The sequence below is a fragment of the Stegodyphus dumicola genome, chromosome 3, assembly GCF_044657685.1.
Source record: "Stegodyphus dumicola isolate Sdum_Otavi_A_Nest chromosome 3, ASM4465768v1".
NCBI lineage: Eukaryota > Metazoa > Arthropoda > Arachnida > Araneae > Eresidae > Stegodyphus > Stegodyphus dumicola.
Window position 1 is genome coordinate 132,645,887 of NC_140770.1, and position 23,202 is coordinate 132,669,088.

At 32.2% G+C, this 23,202-nt stretch overlaps 1 protein-coding gene and 1 long non-coding RNA gene across 2 annotated transcripts in view; one reads left to right on the plus strand and one right to left on the minus strand.

Annotated features, from left to right (window-relative positions):
• Positions 1 to 23,202, minus strand: part of LOC118195023 (tachykinin-like peptides receptor 86C) — a 447,592-nt gene that overhangs the window by 85,799 nt on the left and 338,591 nt on the right. Inside the window, exon 2 of the mRNA XM_085813325.1 lies at positions 1,449 to 1,664. Coding sequence (XP_085669451.1) covers positions 1,449 to 1,664 — 216 coding nt within the window. The remainder of the gene's footprint in view (positions 1 to 1,448; positions 1,665 to 23,202) is intronic.
• The window catches only part of LOC146998087 (uncharacterized), a 150,735-nt gene that overhangs the window by 57,701 nt on the left and 69,832 nt on the right, over positions 1 to 23,202 (plus strand). The window contains exons 2-3 of the long non-coding RNA XR_015040269.1: positions 1,396 to 1,677; positions 13,177 to 13,280. This is a non-coding gene — a long non-coding RNA (uncharacterized LOC146998087). The remainder of the gene's footprint in view (positions 1 to 1,395; positions 1,678 to 13,176; positions 13,281 to 23,202) is intronic.

Below are 23,202 nucleotides of genomic sequence, written 5' to 3' on the forward strand. Positions count from 1 at the left end.
AAATACATTTTGTTGGGCGAGATAAAACAGCGTTTTTGAAAAAGTACTTAAAGAATGCGTAAGGTCATTTTTAAATTTTGTGATAACAATAGGGATAAAAATATCACATGCCAACATTTATACAGAGATAGTAATTTTCAGATTTTATGTATTGCAAAGAAGACAGTATTGCAAAGCCCTAAACAATTATGGCTTTTCTTTACTTATTCGGCTAAATCAAGCAGGCTTTATTTGAAAAAATATTTCGTTTTTCTAATTTCATCAAAATATTTTTTAATTATTTTGATGATAGTAAAGAGAATCTATTCTCATATTTAAAACCAAAATGGCGAACATTTATTTTATAATACAGATGATTTGAATTTGGACTTTGAAAGAAAATAACTGCAATTTTGATACAAAAAAACGAATCATTGAAGGAAAGGCGAGCGTCAAATATTGCGCCACCTGTGACGAAATGATAAGAAAAAAAATTTTCCTTAGGGGCTAGTACCGTTAGATAAAATTACATGCTACAGCATGCTTATAGTATACTTAAAATGTTTTATTTAAAGTTAAAATTAAATTTTACTTAGTTCATATGAAATCTATAGCGATCAAGAATAATTTAAGAGAAAAAAAAAAGAAACTTATATTTCAGTAAGGGAATTTGAATTGCATATTCCAATTTAAGTTTAGAAAGGCTGGCAAATGTTAATCGAGGATTTTAAGGTAAAAATTAGAATATAGTTTTAAATCAGGACTGCTTTCTCATTAGAGATAGAACTCGACCAACTTAGCTCGCAGTTTCCAAGTTCGAAATATACCTTACACTAGGTAAAAGGTTTGAAATAAGGAATTTTAGTATGAAGAAATCAGGCATTAGAGAAGATGTATAAGCTTCTAATCTACAATTTAATATCAAGCATTTTACTTTTATATTTTGCTTAATCGTGGTGAACGTGGCTGAATCGCTATCTATATAGGTAAGCTTGCCCTTAGGCCTTTTGTGTTCAAACAATTCTTTTGTATTCATAGGATCTATACCAACAGAATCTTTATTCAACTGTTCTTTTGCCAGTGGTAGGCAAAGGTGGAAAGTATAGAAGGTTAGATTGTGTTACATCCTTATGATTTGTATTCTGCCTCACGATGAGGCTTATATTTAGAGTTTGATGGTGTAGTGTTTGAAAAAGCTACTATTTCTAGATTTAAGATCGATCATATAAAATAATTGTCTTATGCTCAATGAAGAAAAGTCTTATACTCAATTAAAAGCACTGCAATGGTTCACCATCACCAGGTCCCCTTCTCCTTTGCTTGGGCTTCGACAAAATTGACTTCTATCGCAATGTTTTACTGGTGATCACTCTTTTGAGGATGAACTGCATTTTGTATCTGATTTCTTTTTTGCAGATCAAGAGAAACAGGCAATAGCAGTTTCACTTAGAAGAGACAAAATTACTTACATGTGGTCGGAATAAGAAGTTCCCGCTGGTCCATCTGGCCAAACCAGGTAGCAGATTGTGCGATAACCTCTGTCTGCGTACCTAAAAGTCATGGTCGTAGAGTACATGAGAGACGGACACGAGAGAGCTGCACCTGCCAACCACACGCTTCCCAGGATGGCATATGCACAAGACTTCGACATCCGACGTCGCAAGGGCCTCACTATAGCTACAAACCTACAAAAGACGAGTAAAAATATCATTTATTTGAATTTTTTTGCATTTAATAGACATGATATTTAATGTTTTTTTATTGTTATTTCTAAAAATAATTGTAAATGAGCTTTTGAAATTTTTGTTATTACATTAGACATTAATTTTACCTCCAGCCAATCTATGTAAATAAAAAGGTCATGTCAGAATTTCGCTCCAAAATTTCGAAAATTGGTTTTCAATGAATAAGCATAACTAACGTCACCATATTACGTTTTGGCTACTTTTACAATGATGTCTGTCTGTGTGTATCTGTATGCCGAATTTTTCGTCCATGATAACTTTGTATCAAACGTTAAAAATTTTCTATTTGCCCGATTAAACTTTTTGCTTTCACATAAAAAATAATTAAATTTACAGAAATATTGAGGAACCGGAAGTGGTACTTTACTTTGAAGTCCATAACAGGCTTTATTGGGCAACTGGAAGCTCTATAACAATTTTGAAACGATCAGCATGACGTACTATTGCATATATAAACCCTAATGCAGAATTGGGATGGAAGGAGCATTGTTTACTAATGCCTAAATACTGAGAAAATGTACCTGCAAATCAAAATGAATTTAACATTCTTCATATTAAGAAAATAACACGGAAGAAAATTGAATTACGTTATTCGTTTCAAAGCACTTATTTTAAATATATTATAAAAATTTAATCTTCTTTAATTAAAAGGCACTTGTTATCATATATTATTCAACTGCTCAATAACGTTGAATAATTTTCATAAGAAGCATAAACGGGTAAACATTTGCTTATATTGGTATAAATTTAGAAAAATCAGATTTTCCGCATGGGTTTGGCTTATATCTATGCAGCAAGTGTGTTTGACGATTCCAAACGCGGTGGAAATACCACTGGTCAGCGACTATACCACTCAGCCGTTGTTGGTTGCTGATATCAGAATAGAATTTTATTAGATTTACAAATTTATTCTTTGTGTATTTTTTTCTTTGTGTGATACTTTTAATATCACTTTAAAACTGGGTGCAATATAAATCTTCAGATTCAAATTAATTACATTAGAAAGAAATTTAATGTTTAAAGTTAGACTTAGAAATGGGTAATACGGTATAAGTTCATTCTTTATATTTTCAATGAGAACAACTATACTTTTCATTATTTTCCTTTTTCGGTTTTCAAATAATGAAATAACAGGCAAAAAGTCAGTATATAATTTTTGAAAATTATTCTCTTTTCCATACAGACGAATTAAAATATTATTTCTTATATGATTTTTTTATTATAAACGTCTATAGAGCAGGCATATGTTCCAGATCTTTGAATCTAGGCTCTAAAATACCTTCGTAATAAACTAAATGTTATCATGTTGAAAAGAATCTAAAAAGAATATACAGTAGTAAAAAATATTACTATAAATAAAGAACCACCAAAACAAGAAGAATATTAATAAGCAAAGAAGAGAAAATTGAAACAACAAAGTGGCAAACTATTAAAATGCATTCGAAACAATAAAAAAATAACTACTTCCCAAATAATATAATTCTACATCAAGGCGTCTTATAACAATGTATTATTTACGAAATTTCGTTTGGAGGTATATCTGGTACTTAGTTGGGAAATCTATAATGATATATGCAAAACATTCTGGAACAATTAAAAAAAGTAGCTAATTCACAAATAATATAATTCTACAACAAAGCATCCTATATAAATATAATATTTACGAAATTTCGTTAGGAGATGTACCTGGTACTTAGAAAAGTTGTGAAATATATGATGATATATGCAAAACACTCTGGGAGGCGCTTTCAATTTATACATACGAAGTCTGAAATACAAATTTTGTGTAGATAGAAAAAAAATGCTCTTTTGAAATTTCATTAACTTCAGGAAATTTGATGCATTATGTTTTATTACAAAATAAAATAATGCTTTTTGTAGAAACAGCTCTGAAATATTTTTTTGCACAACAGATGCCTTCTATCAGTCTATGGTTGTAAGCAGTAATATAATCCCTTCAAGTTTAAAATAAAGAGGATATTAGAATAGAGAAAGCGTATTATGAAGTAAAAGAGAGTTCGACAACTAAAGATAAATACAAACAAAATTATATTTCTTAAAACAAGGTACATGCTAGTATATATTATAAGAATATATATATATATTTAGTAATTCTTATTGGTATATTGTTTCAGGTGTAATTCAAAAAGAGCGAGGTTCATAATTTCCATATAAAATGATTTACCTATTTGCTTAACAATAAAAAAATCTGATGTGGAAATCACACGACTTCTTTTTACGGCCTATTAAATTGCACACATTTTTTGCTGCATTTCAATTAAACTTGTCTCCTTGAATTTCAATAGAGATAAATTTCTCACTCAGTGAACTCAATTCTGACGCCGCAGCAGGGCAAAAATACATGAACCTCGCAACATCTTCATTAAAAATTGTAAAATACAGGAAGAACATAAAACATCTAATAATGTTAGTAACAGTTAATTTTTTTTGTTACAATCAAGATTAGTGTTTCTACGAAAAAACAAGCAATTCGGGCAGCGGAGAGGTCAGATTTTTCAGTGCACAAAATTGAAAATTTACTTCTAGTCCCACTCAGCAAAAACACACTAAAATTGATGCACAAACTGATTGAATTCACTATTCTAGAAGTCTTTCAGATGTAAACAAATGGCGGCCTCGTTAGGCTTATACAATTTAAACAACATTTAAATTGTCGAAAGTTCTACAACTATTGCATGCACATTAACTAAATGCATAAAATTGTTAACCGGAACATAAGAACAACATAATTCAACCACATTTACAGCAAAAAATTCCCAATTTACCAACATGTGAGAATAAAACACTGAGCTTACCAAGCAGGGTACTAGAGTGGGTATACATCTATATATATTTATATACTTTTCCTGTGGCCGAATCCAACCAAAACGGATGGTGCACAACTGCATGTTCTAGCAGTAGTATGTACAAAATGTCAACTTTCTGAGGCTGCTAGTTTTTGAGTTATACGATATATATATATATATACCTACTCACGTACACACGTCACGAAAAACGACTCCTCTGAATCCATTTTAAAATCCATTTTCGGAAAAAAAAATTTTGCATGCAGAAACATCCTTCAATTTGAAGGTTAAAATGGATATTTTCGATCAAATATGATACCCGAAATGTTTCGTGATTACAATACTTCGTACAAGGAAGTGAAAAAGGAAAAGACACACTCCTATTTAAATGCTCAACACCATCCTTCAAACTAAAATGAGTCGTTTCTTTCTGAATATGGCTGAGAACTAGTCACAAAATCTCTTTTACTCTTAATGAAACCAAGGAAAATCTGAATTTATTAAGAGTAGGATATTTAACATAATGTATCTGAACAGGATACTTTGAATCATATATTTATTCCTAAGGTTTATATGTAACAAGTTTTCTCTAGCACTTTATAAAAAGGTTAATAAATTTGAAATAAATCTGAAACCAAGTAAATTTTGGTGCTAATTTTATTGTCATACTCTCTTCATTATTAATAGAAATGAAAGTTGAAAGTTCGAATTTCTCTCGAAGAATCCTCCATAAAATCCGGTCATCTTTAATACATAGCTAACACTTGCTTTACCATAATTAAATCAATGAACCAGCAAAGACAAACCGGCGGAAATAATTTAAAGAACAACTTTAAAACGATGCTTTATGTTAAATGTACTGAATGACGTTCTTTGAAAGGTACTTGTAGTTTTTTAGTGGCTCACTATCAGTATGATGACTCAAAGGCAATTTTAGCCTACCTGCTACCTTACCAACTCAAGTACTCAACAAACTCAAGGATTTCAAAAAAAGCAATGGCAACGCTGTACAGAAAAAACATTTTTATCTCCAGCGCATGAGACTGTGTATCGGAAATTCTAAAGATATGCTCAATTTAAAAGGATTTTGCTATATTTCTCTTGAACTAAATTTTATGGTTTAAGTATATCATATTAAATAAATAAAGATAACACACACGACTCTTTGAACGTAAATTTAAAATATGAAACCCTTCATATTTGGATGGCTCTTGGTACCGCTGTTTTATCACAATGCGAGAAACATACATACATTTATGCAGATTCTTCATTATTTATTTTCTTCAAATATAATGCAGGGCGATAATATTTGGTGGCAACAGTCTGAAATGTGAAACGAACATTCAGAGTGACTCCACGCAAAATCGCAAAATGAAAACAATAGTTCCCTCAGAGAAGATAAATTTTGTCCAAACGTAACGGTCCTGACGCTTGTATTTAGCCATGATGAGTTGTCAGAACATGTTAAACGCAAATTAGAACTAGTGATAGCGATATCACTTTAAATACAGTTGCCATTCCGTTTTAAAATCAGATCATTTTAGTTGGAGCATTCCGTAGAAGCAAAATTTGATATATAAAAGCACAGTCCCAGAATTTCGAAAGTTTTAAAACAGCTGAAATATGATGGATTTTTGTCAGAATTCGTAATTTTCAGGCATAAAAATACACCAAGAAAACACTTCATTTCCAACGTACTACCACTATAATTATCCACTACATGTTTTCTTTTTTAGCACGAAAACCAAAAATATTTTAACATGAATTTATCTACTGAATTTAATAAGAATATATGCCAAGCTTCTTAGATAAAACCTCCTCACCTCGAACGTGCAAATCGATTTTTAATATTTTTCATTCTACATTCTATTTAAAAAAGGGACTTATGCTTTGGAAAGATCGGTTCATTTTTATCACCTTTTTCTTAATCAAATCTGGAGCTCGGAATAGCCTTCTTGCCACGTGACTATTATGTAAGTCGAACGTGAGGATAACGGCCCCGTCACGCAAAGCTTCGAAATTACCTATTAGAATTCTAAGACTACAGAATGGGAATATTTTATTCTTTCATTCCAGGTTTGGTAAACGATAGTTAACGAGCTCTATTTTTAGATTCATTTGCCAACGGGAAACAGGCACATATTAGCATCAACGAATTTATTGTACATTAATACTGCAAATGCGTTCGTACAAAATACATGGAATACAGATATTATACGTTCGCTCACTTCATATTGTAATAACAAATAACTCTGCATCTGATGACAGTAAAGATGTGATTCAGGTTTTATAGTTTAAAAGCAGAATATGTTGTAATAAAGTAACTTACTGGGAAATATACTCCTTCTCTCAATTATCTGTACATTAAAACCAGCTCAACAGGATTAAAGTAAAATATAGCTCCTAGGCGTATCAGGAGTACGGAAAATAATCTTTTTTGTCTGATTTTAGAGGAAATATTTAACTTCCTTTACTCTAAAAATGGTTTTGTAGAAGGATAATATTCGCAAAATAGACATATCCTTGGCTGATATATGTTCCAAAATCACACATACATATTCTTATCACGCACATATGCTTCTTCTGCATATATATAAAGCCGCGTATAAATAGCTAATGACTAAGACACCATATTCGTTAATGCAACCCATTCTAGGTTATAGTGAAAATGCGTAAGATACAAAATTAAAGTACCCTTAAAGTTTGTACTAATTAGCCCCATCATCTTATCATTTTATATACACTATCATTTACAGTTTAATCAGCTCTTACCAGAATGCAAATTATCTATATATATATAGAGTAATAGAGGTTTGAAAATTAGAAACTTTTTTTTTTTTTTTTTTTTCCCCGTTGTGGTGTTTTCTCGTCCAATTCTGAGAATTACTTTAGACTGACATCTATCTTTTGCTGGCCGTTACTTTATTAGATATAGCGATAAGTCACCTGACAGTCTCAATAGAAAGTTTCATTAAATATCTCAACGGCTGCCTATATAACCGTACATGCATCTTTCAAGAGATGGTTAAAAAAGATTTTATTTTATTTTACGGATGCCAAACATTAATCCATTATTTAAGGGGTCTCCAGTACTTTTTAACAATGTCCCCATACCGAGAATGTGCAATACAATTGTTTAAATGTTCAAAACTCATAGGCTGATTGGAGCCACACCATTTTTATTGCAGAGTTTGTTGCTCTCTCTTATCTTCTCTTTGATGATGATTTCAAAAATGCAATACAAATTGTCCTTTTAAGGACATTCAACGACTGATAATTCTCCAATGGTATGTCAGTGGAATTTCTCAGGAAAAGGAACACAACTCCCGACAATCTTGGGTTCACATGACATTGATGTTTTCATGATAGTCGAAGCAAACCTTAAATATATTATAGTGCAGCTGAGATGGTCCGTGTCGATGTTTGGATTTATCAGATCCATTTTAAAATTTTTAACTGTTACAGGCCCCATGCGATTCTAGGTTAAATTTTGATAACTTTCAATTTTCTAGTAAAGCAATTTTATGGGGAGACTTAAATGTACGTAACGTACGCTGGAATTATATGGTTAAAAAGGAAGTGCAAACGAAATTTTAGTTTGAGATATGTAACTTATTTTTTAATAGTAACACTTCTGTAACTAATTGATATGCCACTACTAATGCTTATTACATAAAGTAAACTTTAAATTTGATTAAACCCTCCTATTTTAAATTTGATTACGGTATTATATATACCACAAAATAATAATTATATAAATTTTATTAAAGTATTATATATACCTAAAATACTATGTCATTTTTAACGTCGTAGATATTCAAATTATCTGGCAATCAAACATAACAATGAGAATGACAACACCTATACTTCAGTGGTCTATTTTAGAAAACAAATCATTTTACCTCACAAAGAGTTTAGCGTAAAGGAAGATATTTTCACCGAGTAGTTAGTTCTCTTTCATCTACCAACTAGATCTCCAGCCTCTGACAAGTTTATGATATCTCACATGCTCTTCCTCTTCTCCTTGCGTACCCATATGCAGTTTCCATATATTTCAATGCTATTTTAATTAATGTCATAACATTTTATTTTAGGAATTGAATAGACTACATTTGACGATTTTTAGGTCAAGAAACAGGTGGATATGTTTGGCAATGTGGTGCCAGGCATCCGAAGTATTATGAAACACCTACTATTTACCTAAAGGAACTGTAATAATTGGGAAAATTCAGAGAAGCGCATTTGTTTGATAAAATATTGTAATATTTTTCGAAAAAAATAATATAATTTATGTCATATTCATGTTAACGAGGTATAGCAGAATATTCTGCTACTGTTTTATGTAGTATGTATAGATATGAGAAAAACACCGCCCCTGTACCATTGGTCAGGAATCATAGCTATCACATGCAACTTGTCTAATGCTGCAGCACATGAATCATAATTAAATGAAAATGAAGAATTTTTGCAACAAAATTTAATAAAGTATGTATGGGAATACTATTATTGATGAATTGGCATTCGAGCTCTAATAGAACAGAGCTCCAACGTCAATATGACAGAGATTGTACACTGCGGGGGGGGAGTGAATGGACAGTTCCTATATCTCGCATTCTACTGGGCCGATTGACAAAGTTCAAACTGTGTTTTTCTTGTCTCGAAAACGCGACTTAGGATATATATTAGATTTATATACAGCATTGTTATAACATAGGTATTTTGACATAAAATTGAAATTTACAGAAATAACATGCCCATTTTTCTCCATATTTCGATTCTACGGCTCATATTATGCCTAGATATTAAATTTTGTAAAATTTGGTGCGAATTATGGAGAAATTAAAAAATTTATCTTGGCGCAATTCACTTGGTGAACTTCTTAATATATGACAACCAATTTTGCTTTTCCTTCCATTATGCCGGAGCGGAAAAAAAGGCACCTCGTTCCTATCTTTTTACGTTGTGTACGAACGGGAAAAATGTCCCATTGTTCCTACTTCCAAAGGGTTTTAGCAAAGAGTCTAAACCACATTTAATGTTTTATCGCTTTCAACAAATATGCCAAATTTCAAAACGCTAAAATATATAAATTTACGTATATCTTCGGAAATTTAGAATAAAAAACTGTAATTTTTTGCAGGTATCCTTAGAAATACGTTTACTTTAAGATGACAGTAAAAGTTTGGTAGATTATAATACAATTTTTTTTGAAAAACTTATTAAAATTATTTAAAAATACAAATTTTAAAAATAAATCATAAAAAATGGATGAATTTAATTAGGAATGAACCTGAGTTTCGAAATGTGAAAGGAAGAATTAAATAAGTTTAATAAAAAAAAAGAGATTAGTAAATATTTACCAAACTCAATTAACATTGAGGAGCTAAAATTTTGAAAGCTAATTTTTCAAAAACTACTCGTGCGATTTTTACAAAACTTGGTACTTTGGTATAATTTGAGTCGTAGAATTGAAATATGGAAAAACACTGGTATGCTATTTCGGAAAAAGTCCCATTTTATGTCAAAATACCTATATTATAACAATGACATATATTAATCTAACACATATCCTAAGTCGCCCTTTCGAGACATAAAAAAACGCAAGTTGAATTTCGTCAATCGGCCCAGTAGAACGGAAGATATAGATTTTTTTTTTTTTTTTTTTTTTTGAGCAGTATACATGCGTTTTACATAGGTTCTGCTGTTCGGCTGACACCCCCAAAAGTTTCTTTCTATGGCATATAGACTATTAAGTTTTTCGAAATAGAGAACGAGAAAAACGCATTGCGCTCTCGCTGGAATTCAATTGCACATTTTTAAAGAAAATGACCTTAAGGATTGTTAAGAACGAGACCACAAATTCGCGGAGGCGATGATTCTGTGATAATTGTGCTCCCGCTGTGAATCGAATCGATCGTACATTTTCAGACGTAAATGACGTTGAAGATTATTTACACAAGACCACAAATATATGGATAAGGTAATTCTCTGCATTCTTCCCTTGCTTAAACAGCGCCTGGAAAAGATATAAAATTGACTCATCAATATCTGATCTTTTAGTTCTGGAAGCACTTTAGAGATTATTAGAATTTTATAAATAGACTAACGTGAAACATCTATTTGTTGAATGGGAATTAAATCAGGATTCATTTAGTGGGAGTTTGATGTAATAATTATTTACAGCACAAGAGCACACAAGGGAAAATGTGGAAGTTCTCAAAAATGCAAATTGAAATTTTCAATAACTTAATAACAAATATCAAAATATTTTCGTCTATTTCATTATCAAGATGATAACTAAACATTAATTAATCATATTATTGTATTAGTAGTTTAAGGTATAACGTACAGGCAATCTGGATAACAAAACAAGATCTATCAACGTGCTAGAAAGTCAAGGAAACTAATTTAATACATGATACACATAAGAATGGTAGAGATTTAAAAAATATAAATACATCGTAATGCAAGTTTAAAAAATTGATTTTGATGTTTTCCTAATTTTCTGTCACTAGCTGTAACACTTAAGAATTAATGACGAAAGGTGCTGTATTTATGATAGTGATAAATTGCATCCCGCTATAATCTTAGTAAAAATATTTTACTGAAAGTGTATGTTCGTAAAGTAACAAAATATCGTTTATATAACATGCTGGAATAAATAATTGAAACTAAAGCTAACTTAAGAAGCGTTTATAATTTAGTTCTGTTTTCCAACTAGCAGTTTTTGCTGAATAATTTGTTATGTAATTAAGGACATAGAAAATAATTTTTAATAAATATATTCTATGTAATCATGCCTTTAATTACAATTTTATATGAGTTTGATTTTTAGTTCTCTTTATTTCATAAAACAAAAATGTTGTCCTAAATTCATCATTTCCTTTTTGACGGCAATTAAAATTTATTAATAGAATTTATCAGAATTAAAAATCAAATTACAAAACTGTTAATGTATTTTCAAAAGGAGAAACTTAAGTTTTTAAATCAAAGTAAAAAAAGGTTTTATTAGATTATTTTAGAAAAAAAGAATCAATAAAGAAATCGAATTAAAAAAATATTGGAAAAAAAAGGAATCTAGGGGAAAAATTGAAAAAAATTCAAACTACTTAAAACAGAAGATAAAAAAAAACTAAATATTTCACTATGAAAACTACGTTTACGAGAAAAGTTTTATGAAATTTCAGCTAGTTTCTACTTACTTTGATGATAAATAAAATACAAAAAATTTCCTTTAAACTAGGAAGTTGTAACTTCTAGCGCAGTTTTCTAAGTTAAGGAGCTTCTGAAAAAATATTAATATACTGTGCACAAAATAAATAAATAAATAAATACATAAAAATAAAAATTACGCTTCGAAGAATCGGGTTAGAAAGTAATGTACAGTAAAACAGCTGTATGATCACGGCTATTACCCGTAACCAAATAATTTCTGCATGTAAATATGGCATTAAAATGGTAGATCATGTTTGTAGTAACTGAGTGTGTGCATAAGAAGCTTATCGTGTATTGGGAAAATGCCCATGCATGAGTCATAAGTTATGTAAATCAATATTATCGTTTTATTACTATTTATTTACCTTCAGAGCAGTTATTACTCTCAATGATTTTTCCAATAGATTTTGTAGAGGTCTACATAAGTCTAAGCACGTTCATCACCATATTAATCTTTAATAATGCAGGTTTTACCACACGATTGTTCTATACTTCTCGTTCTACCGGGCGGATTAGCGGAATTCAAACTGCTGTTTTTATTTCTCGAAATGCAACTTAGTATATATATATATATATATATATATTAGATTTATATTAAGCACTCTTCTAATATAGGTATTTTTACACAAAATCAGACTTTTTCTGAAATGGCATGCCCCTTTTTTTCATATTTTGATTCTACGACTCAAATTATGCCTAAATATTAACTTTTGTAAAATTTGGTGCGAAATTTAGGGGATAAATTCAAAAATTGTTTTTAGCCCACCAGCGGCCGAGCAGTAACGTCGCTGAACACTGGTAGTTCGGTCCGAGGTTTGAATTCCGCGAACGGGCTGGCTGCATGGGCATTTTCGTGGTTTTCCCATGTGTAACGTGTATACGAGCCAGTTTCCCTTAGAAAGTCCTCCCGAAGGCATCCCTCCCTTTAAGCAAGCCCTCGAGTGCTTTGCCGTAATCTAATAAAACCAAAACCAAAACCAAAATTTATTTTGACGGACTGTTTTCAGTTTGCGCCAGGAATAATTTACTTCGCGGACTTCTTAATTTATAGCAACCTGTTTTATAGTCCAAAGGGACAATTTGTCCTGAAGGACTATTATTTTCGTTTTGGTATTTTGCGTTGGTACACTATAAATGTCCTTCTCACTGTTTATGTAGTAATTGGAAATAATCAAAGGAGATATAAATATGTATAAATCCTTATATATTACAGGCAAACATTGATTTATCGAACAGGAAGCTTACAGAATTTATCAGCGAGCGTTTTCTGCTTTCTACAACTACGCGCAGATATAAAAACGGATTGTAGCACTCTTTCGCAACAAAGCACATAGGATATGTTAATATTTAACTAATACTTTACATTTTTTTAACTTTAAAACATACATATGTGTTCCATGCATACTTCAGTAACAAATGAATCATTCCAGGAAAATCATGCGGGACGCCAAAATGGACTGCAAGGAAAAAAAGGGATAAGAAGAGGAGTTGAGGGCATAAAAATGGACTCATCACATCAATATTCAGCTAAAAGGTTTCATATTTTAGACTTTCAAATTCTTACATTATCATTTATATGCATAGTCTATGAGGAATTGCACGTCCTCAGTTAAAGAAAAAGGGGTTTAACATACAAAGTTGAAGAATAAGAGTTCTTAAAAATAGTTTTGTTCAATAACAGCATACATAGAAATGTTATAAACTTCAATATCCTAGATTAGAACTAAAATCTGGCATTCGATTTAATGAATGTAGTTACCTGTTTTTGATTGTAATATGATGCTGTTTCAGTTAATCGAGTAGAAAAGCTTTTGTGTGATTCAGTAGTCTCAACATTAGCATAAGAGAATAACCTTTCATTCAATATGAAATGTTTAATGTATGTGCTTTCAGAATGTATATTCATTTAATCAAATATATTTGCAGATATATTTTTAAACTTTTGCGAATGTGCTTTTAATGTAACTGTGTAGACACATTAGGTATTTTTTGGAAACAGGACATATGAAAAACGAGCAACGCCTTCGCCGGGAATCGAACCACTGACCTCTGGAATACGCGCTCAGCCTGCAGACCACTACACCTCAAAGGCATGCTAAGTAGGCGAGAGAAAAACCGTATAACTGAACATAGATTCAATTATGATGAGATGCAATGTATAGTAATGATAAGATATAATATATTTACAATAAGCTGTTATTGAAACAGGTTTGGCTTATTTAAGTATGGCAAGTCAATTGAGGGCTATCTGCCTAAGGGTAGAGATGCCTTCGCGGAGGACTTTCCGAAGGAAACTAGTTCGTATGCATATTATGCATGGAGAAAAAGAGCCCATGCAGCCAGTCCATTCATCGGGATTCAAACTCAAATCGAACTCCCAGCGTTCAGCAACTTTGCCGCTAGGCCCCTGGTGAGCTGTTTCAAAATAGAAAGAACTTCAGTGGAATTATTTGAAACGTATACCTGTTTATTGCTGGAGAAGAAATAATATTCAGGATAGATAGTTTCAAGTTTTTATTTTTAAATGAAAAATCTGTGTAAAATGCCGATTTCGATCCACAAATAGCTGCTTAACAGATTTTGTCGTAATCCAGAAATCCGCGCAAATACTCCAAAATAACTTAATAATTTCAAAGCGCATAGTGATTTTTCGTATTATGCTAATTAAACTGTTACATCAAAAACTCATTCCGTGCAGTAGATCTACGATACAGCACATAGTTTTGACATGTGCTATTCTAAATTTTTAACGTCGCTTTGAAACTTACGGAATACAAGGTAATCAAGTCAGGATGAAATATAATGGACACACAATATTTAACCATAGGTAATGTAGGTATAATTCAACTACTCTAAACTTTTGCTGTTGGTGCCTTTCTCACTTTCAAAAATTTAAAACAGTTGGTGCCTTTCGCACTTACAGAACATTTAGAACAGTTTTTATATTTATAGAAACTTACGTTTACAAATTTCCGATAATTCATGTGTAATTTGAATAAAATACTTATTTGGTACAAAATATTTGTGCATGATATTCATTATTTATTAGTTTGTTTATGAAAGAATTGTAAACGCAAAAATTTCCTTATGTGAAATTTCTTAATGCAAAGTTCTTTAAAGTTTTATGTAAAGTTCCTTTCAATGTTCATTTCTTTTCTACTATTCCTTTATCTAAAGTTCATCTGTGTCGAAATTATTTTGTTAAAATTTCATTTATGCGAAATTCATTAATGCAATGTAAAGCTACTCTGAGCAACGTAAATTTATAAAAAGTTTCCTTGTATAAAGAAAATGATCAGAAAAATTATCATTTCATACAAGGTAGAAAGGTTTTTATTATTGTAATTAATCAGTTATTATGATTTAGATCTGTACTGTCACTTCTACTCTCCGTTTTCACGCCAGAATGCAAATTAGTTCTCGTGTACTTTCGATGAGATTTTAAGACTATATGCAAAGTGTCTTCTTCCTCTACAGGCAACATTGCTAACATTCTGCTAGTTCAGATAAATAATGCACCCAATTCATTGATCTCTTATACACTCTCTAGAAAAAAAAATCGAAAATAAATAAATAAATAAATAAATAATCTGAAGTGTTTCCAATTTTAAATTACGTCCAAAGGGGCGTTTTGTAGGTTACCTTTATTTATTAAATATCATGTTCTTTGCACTTAAACCATAAAATTTAGTTCAATAGCAATGTCCCATAATAACTTTAAAATGAGCATAACTTTAGAATTTTCGATACACAGTTCGACGAGCTGGAGATAAAGAGACTTTTCCTCCGTAGAGTGTTGTCATTGCTCGCTTTTAAATCGTTGAGGTTGTTACAGAAAAATTCGTTAACGTTTTACAAAATATGAAATCCATATAAAACAAATTCCAAATTTCCAATTTGGTCTTCCTCATGTACATATTCGTAGGAGGATTACGTCATTCAAAATTCTATGGCTCTATGTACCGTTGTTTTATCACAATGCGCGAAATATACTTACATTTATGCAGGTTTTTCATTATTTAATTTCTTCAAGTATAATGCAGGAATCTAACATTTGGTAGCAATAGTTTGAAAAGTGAAACGGACATTAATAGTGAATCGACTCAAAATTGCAAAACTAAAACAACAGGTCTTAGTAGTATAACAAACAATAGTATACGTAAAGCGAGCTGTCATACAGAGCACTGGGCTGCCAGCTGCACCATATGGACACGGATGCGCAAAGGTGTTGACTGCAATGATTGCTGCAGGCGGAATCAAGGCTCTGGAAAGCGAAGGTGCATGAATGCGAGGCAACACTGGATCATTATGCGACAGGTTCGAACTGCCCAAACGGCATCATTCTCCTCTATCCAACGTGCTGCACTCTCCTCCATACTACCCATGGCATTTTCCACCATCTCACGATGCTTGGTTGAGGTTGGTGTGCCGTTAACAGAGGCCTTTAAGACGTCTATCTTTAACCTCATAGCATTAATAGAACGTATGGAGTGATATCGTAACTGATCATCATGGCTATGAACCGATTGGCATCACATAATATTCAACGATGGCCACCGTTTCATTCTTAGAGCGGATGACATTCGGGTGCGTGTGTGGAAAGGCCAGGACCAACGGACCCATTTAAGCTTTATTTTACAGACACACAGCCATTACCCCTCTTGTGATGGTGTGGAATGCTATGTCCTATAACACCGGTTCGACCCTATTCATCCTCACGCAACTGTAACAGCTCAACGATATGTTGATGACATCTTGCGATCGTTTGCATTGCCCTTCATGGACCATTTTCCAACAGGATAAAGATAGATCCTATATGGCTTATTTATCTCTAGAGTGTCTCCAAGCTTTTGATAATTACTCTTCCTTTGCCAGCAAGGTCACCAGGCGTTTCGCCAATCGAACATGCATGGGATATGGTAAGCCATCTGATTCGTGTGCCCCCAAATGTAGCAGATCAGGAACAACAATTAAGGAATGACTGACAGAATGCATCAGGGGATGAGATGAGAAATCTTTCACTCTTTACTTCAGCGTTTACAAACATGATACGCGCGTAGAGAGAATTTTACCATTTTCTGATTTGAACATTCAACGTGCTATTGATAGCTACTGATAGACCCCTTGAATTTTTAATCATTTCGTTACCTGTTTATCAGCTTTATATCAGGCATATTTAATTTTAAAAAAGTCAACTTCTTTATTGAGCTTTTTTTTTCTCTTTTTTTCTAAAAAGGCCTATTTTTAATAATACTAAATACTTTGCGACCAGCTTTGGTAGTTCCTAAAAGTCTATCAACAATGTCCTGAGCCATAAGACCATACTTGTTCGGAGTTATACGTATAAGAACTTCATTGAAGTCAGTGAAGTTTTCGTATGCGTGACACCTTAGATATAAATAAGAAGTATTGCAGCTGCAGAAATTCAATCAATTATTAGGACTAGCCGGAGGTTTATCCTGGCTTCCTAACTGGTAGCCAATCGGCAGGTTTATTTTAGCTAACTAATTGGTGGACAATCGTCAACTTCACCTTGGTTAACTAATTGATAACCAATCAGCAAATTCCTTCCTGGTTAATTCATCAGGAACAAACATACCAGTTTAAAAATATGCACAAAGTAATGCTAGAATGTAGTGCTGCTTCATCATTTGAAAACAATATTAACTTGCGAATCGGGCAGAGATGCTTTTATAAACATTGTAAAGTTTCCTTTATGATATACGCTATAAATCTACTCATTATCATGAGACGAGATGATAACAGATGTAGCATATTGAAAATATCGCAAAGCATACTTTCTGAAAACCTGATCTTTGCTTTTACATTACGACTGGGCAATGTGAGAACTAGTAATGAGCCAGGAAATAAGCTTTTTGATTTTAAACAATACCTCAGATGTAGCTGCTGTTTCACTCAGAAAACGTAATATCTGCTAAGTGCCACTCGCTGATTTCTTCCGAAGATAAAACAATTAAATCTGATTCACTAAGGATATTCAGCAGTTTAAATATTTAGGTTCTAGGTAAATGGAAAGGACGCAATTTCGACTCATGCGAAACTCCCTATACAATCGATTGCTTTATGCAAAGACTACATGCAACGGCGTTTATGTTTGCGATCTCATTTTATTCAGATAGGGGTAGGATGGAGACTTATGAATTTTTTACACTTTTTGCCGAAACTGAAACATGCGTTTTGCTGAGCTAAATTCGTTGAGAATTTACTGCTTAAGAAGCGTTGGTGCACACGTTTTTGAGCAGCTTTTCAATTCAAACTGACACATCTGTATTATGTTAGTTACATGTCTGTTTAATAATTCTTGTAATAGTAGGAAGCCAGCAATATCGTCGGGATTCAGACGTACTGCAAAGGTCGGGTTTAAACAGAAACATTGCTTTCAATCTCACTATGCAGAGAACCTACTCGCATCTTTTAAATTCTTTCAAAGAAATTGAAAGGAAACTTGAAAGTGTAATTCAACATGCAAGTTCACGACAAATTCTGTGTACTTACATATTTATATTGCTTACATATATATATATATATACTAAATATTTATTTCCAATTATAACATTTCTTCATATTCAGATTAAGAAACACATGAACATAGTTTTCGTACTATGGCGATTGGCGATGAGAATCTTCTGCACTAAACATTTTATAATTTTAAAAGAGGTAAAATTCCATTTCGTTATGCTTCAATAAATTAAAAGTGGAATGTTACAAAATTAGCAGAGATAATCAAAGCAAATTAAACTGAGTTTGATAGTTTTTCCAAGCTAATGAACCCAGCTGTTCTTTAAGAGATTAATAAATTCGTTAGAGTGAAATAACATTCGCATTTAAATACTTTTAAGGGACCAGTTACAAATGCAAGTGGTTCCTTAAACGTATTTAAGAGTATAATTTGGAAAATTAATGCAGCTGGTCCACGAAGTATTTAATAGTAGATGATAAATTTTGATTTAAAATTTCCGTGTTCAAAGGTTTGTAGAGAATTTTATATTTTGTAGAAGGAAGAAGAAAAACCTGAACATCCATGGATCTTTGATACTCCAGATGCTAATCACTTGCATAACAAAAACACACAGTAACTGATACAATAATTTTGTACTTTTTCTCCCGTTAAAGTGCGAGAACCAAACATAAAAATCTTCGTGTGAAATGTTACCATCCACCTCATTTCACTTCGTCTGTATTTCAGATGGAAACATGGGGGATTAACTGCTTCTTCGACAGTATTTGAATCACAAAACTTACTATTCAGTAGCTTGTAATTGGCTTACGCCAGATGAGGACGCATCGATATATGTGATAACTCCTTGCCACTTAGATCTCAAGTACAATGACTACTCTTTTGCCGCTCAGACGGTAAAGTGGTTAGTGACTCTTACTTCCGCAGCGAAGGAACCAAGTTTAAATCCCGGAGAACATGTAAATTGATTATCCTTTTACAGGAGGTAACGATGGCCTGCCTATTACGTTCATCCATAATAAAGTGACCACCGCTTCCGGCGTTAGCAGTGGCCAGCGCCTTTAACGGCTAGTGCCCACCATTAGAAATACAAAAAATGATTGCTCTTTTTAACTGTCAATTATGTCCTATGCGGATAACATACAATGTTAGATTTTACTTTTTTACAGAACACTGCGAAAAGTAATGCTGAAACTCTTCTCATTACATGCTCTATTGACTTGGAAAAACTAAATAATCCGAAGCTTTTGCAACTGGAAATATGTGTCTAGGAAATATTTAAGGAAATAAAGCCTCCAGCCAAATTTTCTCAACTTTCGGTTTAACTTATAGGCGAAATAAAACGTGATATTGAAGGTAGTATACGTGAATGGAAGCTAAAAATAAATGATAAATTCATGGATCTCGGTCACCTTATCGGGAAAACTATTTACTAAGAATATATAAATTTCTTTCTTAAAAGCATATACTACATTACCTACTCCATTTACTATTATTATTATTATTATTTTGCTTTGAATACAAACATAGACTTAAACAATGCATGAATGTTAACAAACGTGGCTGAAAAATCACCAGAACCACAACAGAAATGTGAGCCATCAGCAATTCACGCGAAGTTGGTGATAAGTACCGTTTGGTTCTTGAAAGCTTTACATTTCCTTTTACACAAAAATAATGGCAAACAGCTAAAAGGGTATCAAAGCTTTCAACTACTTAACATTCCCCTTTACTTACAATTTATTTATTTTACTGCAACTGCAAGAGCGATTACTTTCTTTCCATTTAACAGGTCATATCTTTAGCATTCCCTACGTCACTAGAAACCATTTTGCCAACACACAAATTAATGTTAAGTGCAATAATAAAGTCCTGGGTTTACTAGAGAGGTGTTAAGTAAGCATTCAAGGAACTTTCAAGTTTCTTAGCTATCTAAAACTCAAACATTCCAGCCAGTTAAAAATAGAAGTAGTCTGTAATAAAATAAATAGGGGAACTTTCAAGTAATCGTTAAAATTTTCTCTTGAACTCGGCACAGTTCTGCAGAAGAAGCAACTACAAGGTTTTAAAATTTGCCCGCAAATTCTGTAATGAATTAGGAATACGCTATTAATATTTAAATCTATATCGTTAAAGACGAATCTTAACGTGGCTATTAATAATAAATAATCCTGAAATTAACTGCTGCAGTTACTAAGAGTTGGAGAAAGATATTCTTAAGAAAACGAATTTACATATTTACTTCCGCTTTAAGGAAATAGATCAGAACGTTGAATTCTTTCTTAAAGGACTAGATTCGACTCGATTATTGGATTATGACAATCCACAGTAGGGTTGTCATGTTAGAGGGAAGGATGCTTTCGTGGAGAAATTTTAAGAAAAAACTGGCTTGCAGTCTGGTTAAACATGGCAAAAACTTTAACTACCCAAGTGGACTGATCGTTTGCCAAGTGTAGAACCTGTGGTGAACTGTTAATCGTCTTACACATTCGGCTCTTGATACGACCTATTATGAAGAACGAATGACCATTAATTGTCATGTAAATTTTTTCTAAGCATTCCCCGATCTTCACTGCCCCAAAAGGTCTCTACAGATTAAATATGTTAATATTCTAAAATGATACTGAAAGCAATAGCAAAATGATAAATACATAATCGAAATAAAAGGAAATAGTTATGCTTGTAGTTTCCTTTTTCCAGAATCGGGAACAGGCTCTAAGGCTTAGATGCTTCAGACGGAACTACGATATGTTAAGTCGCAAAAGATTATTTTCGTCAACACTGATTAAGTAAAATCATCGAAAACTGCGTAATACAAGATATAATATTTGTTATGTAGTTGCAATACTTGTATTGAGAGATGTACTAATATTGCGAAAGTTCCAGAGGAGTATTTTTTCTGTAATGGGAAACTATGGAACAGGATCTTCAATTTTACTGCAAAAATAAATTGAATAAAAATAAAAGAAATAATGATGAAAATATGTCCCAACTTCTTTTTTTTACCAGTAGTTTTCAAACTGTGTCCCTAATCTGGGATTTCGTATTTTGGTCCCAAGAGTTAAAAATCAAAGTTCAACAGATTTTTTTACTAATATATGCCTCAAAGCTAAATGCATAAAATACTTAAAACGTTTCTTAAATAACTATTTATATCGTTGCTTATGTCATAAATAATATGAAAGCGATCACGTTTTTACAATATAATGAAATAATGATTTTCTTTAAATATTTTACGCGTAAAGTGTAAGTAACATTGGGTTTACTTCCTATGCTTTTTTAACGTTTATCTATTTTGAGTATGATAGTGTTCCACACACACCAGAAAATAATTTTATTGGATTTTCTGAATCCACAAAGATAGTCGCTATGGATCAACAAAAATATATTTTTATTTAGTTTCGACGGAGCTCTCAAATTTAGGAAATTTCTGGAAGTTATTTGGATGGCATTTGAAAATCGTTTCAATCATACAGTAATCATCACACTGTATTATTCTAAGATCTTTCCACCTCAGTCAGAGTAGACTACAGATTTCGAATTTTGACTCTGAAATTTGGTGGTACAGAAATCATATATACCCATAACCTGATAAAATGTTAATAAAGTGAACGCCGTTTAAGGTGATCACGTTTAAAGTTATGTCTCGTATATTGTTATCGAACTGCTCAAGTCCCACTCATTTGTTGATCACATATTAAGATCAGCAAATTTGCTACGATCAAAATTATATCTGCAAGAGCAGTCTCGTAGAGAATAATTTTTTAACGGGTCAAAAATGTACAGTTGTCATCTACAATCAAAATATACTGCAGAAATTTTCAACTGAACGACAAACGTCACCAAGGGGTTAATTCGGCAAACAGCTTGGTTTTAATAACAGTTCTACACAAAGGAACCCTTTTTCCAAGTTTTACTAACTGCTTTGATGAAGATTGTACTAACCAGACCACGATTGTATTAGTTAGTGTGTAGAGACATTAGGTACTTTTTGGAAGCTAGAGAAGTGAAAAATGAGCAACTTCGCCGGAAATCGAACCACGGACCTCTGGAATCCACGCTCAGCGTGCAGACCACTACACCACGAAAGGCACGCTCATAATAACGGGAGAAATAACTTATGAGTTTAAAAAAGTTGTAATTATCGATCGTCTTGCTCTTAGGCTGTGTTTGAAATTTACATTTTGAAGAAAGCCTTTTTTCTAAAAAGCACTAATATTTCATCAAGCTTAGTAAGTTTGATATTTTTATAATTTGTAGTCGCCTTTCTTAACATTTTAAAGTTCTAGAGATTAGTAAAAGGCATAATGATCTAAGGGATATTCATCACTGCGCTGCGACTAGTTTCGCAAAATTAGTTAATAGAATGCTAGTTGAAAGTTCTCAGGCCTTCTTATACAATATTTTAAATAATTCTGAAGATATTTTTACAAATAAAAGCAAATTGTAATGAAAATATGGAGAATATACAAAACGAGAATGTTTATAATATTGATAAAGCTCTCAGGGTTTGTTTTATAGATATATGTATAAACAACGCGGAAGATAACAGTTGGCTGATGCAGAATAAAGCCAAAGAATTAACATTAAAAATAGAGGAAGGTGATTTTGTAGCAAGGGAAAAATAGCCGATTTATTTGAAGAAAGAAAAGAGAAGCATTCATTATACATACAACCAAGTTTGAAGAGAAACGTGCTAATTCACCCCGCTGTACGAATGTTATTCCAAAAGTAATTGCCTAAATTGTCTACAGAGCACTGTAGAGAAAACATTTATAATAAATATAAAACAGATCTATGCTGTCTTACATTGCCCCAGTATCTATAAATATACATATATTAAAAACGTAATGTTCAGAGTTATGGAAAATATCGAAAGTTCGTATGGTTGTTTTATGCTGCGTTAATACATGGTGTGATAAAAGAAAACTTTAAGTAATCAGAAAAAGGAAAAAACCTCGATGCTTTAAATGAATAA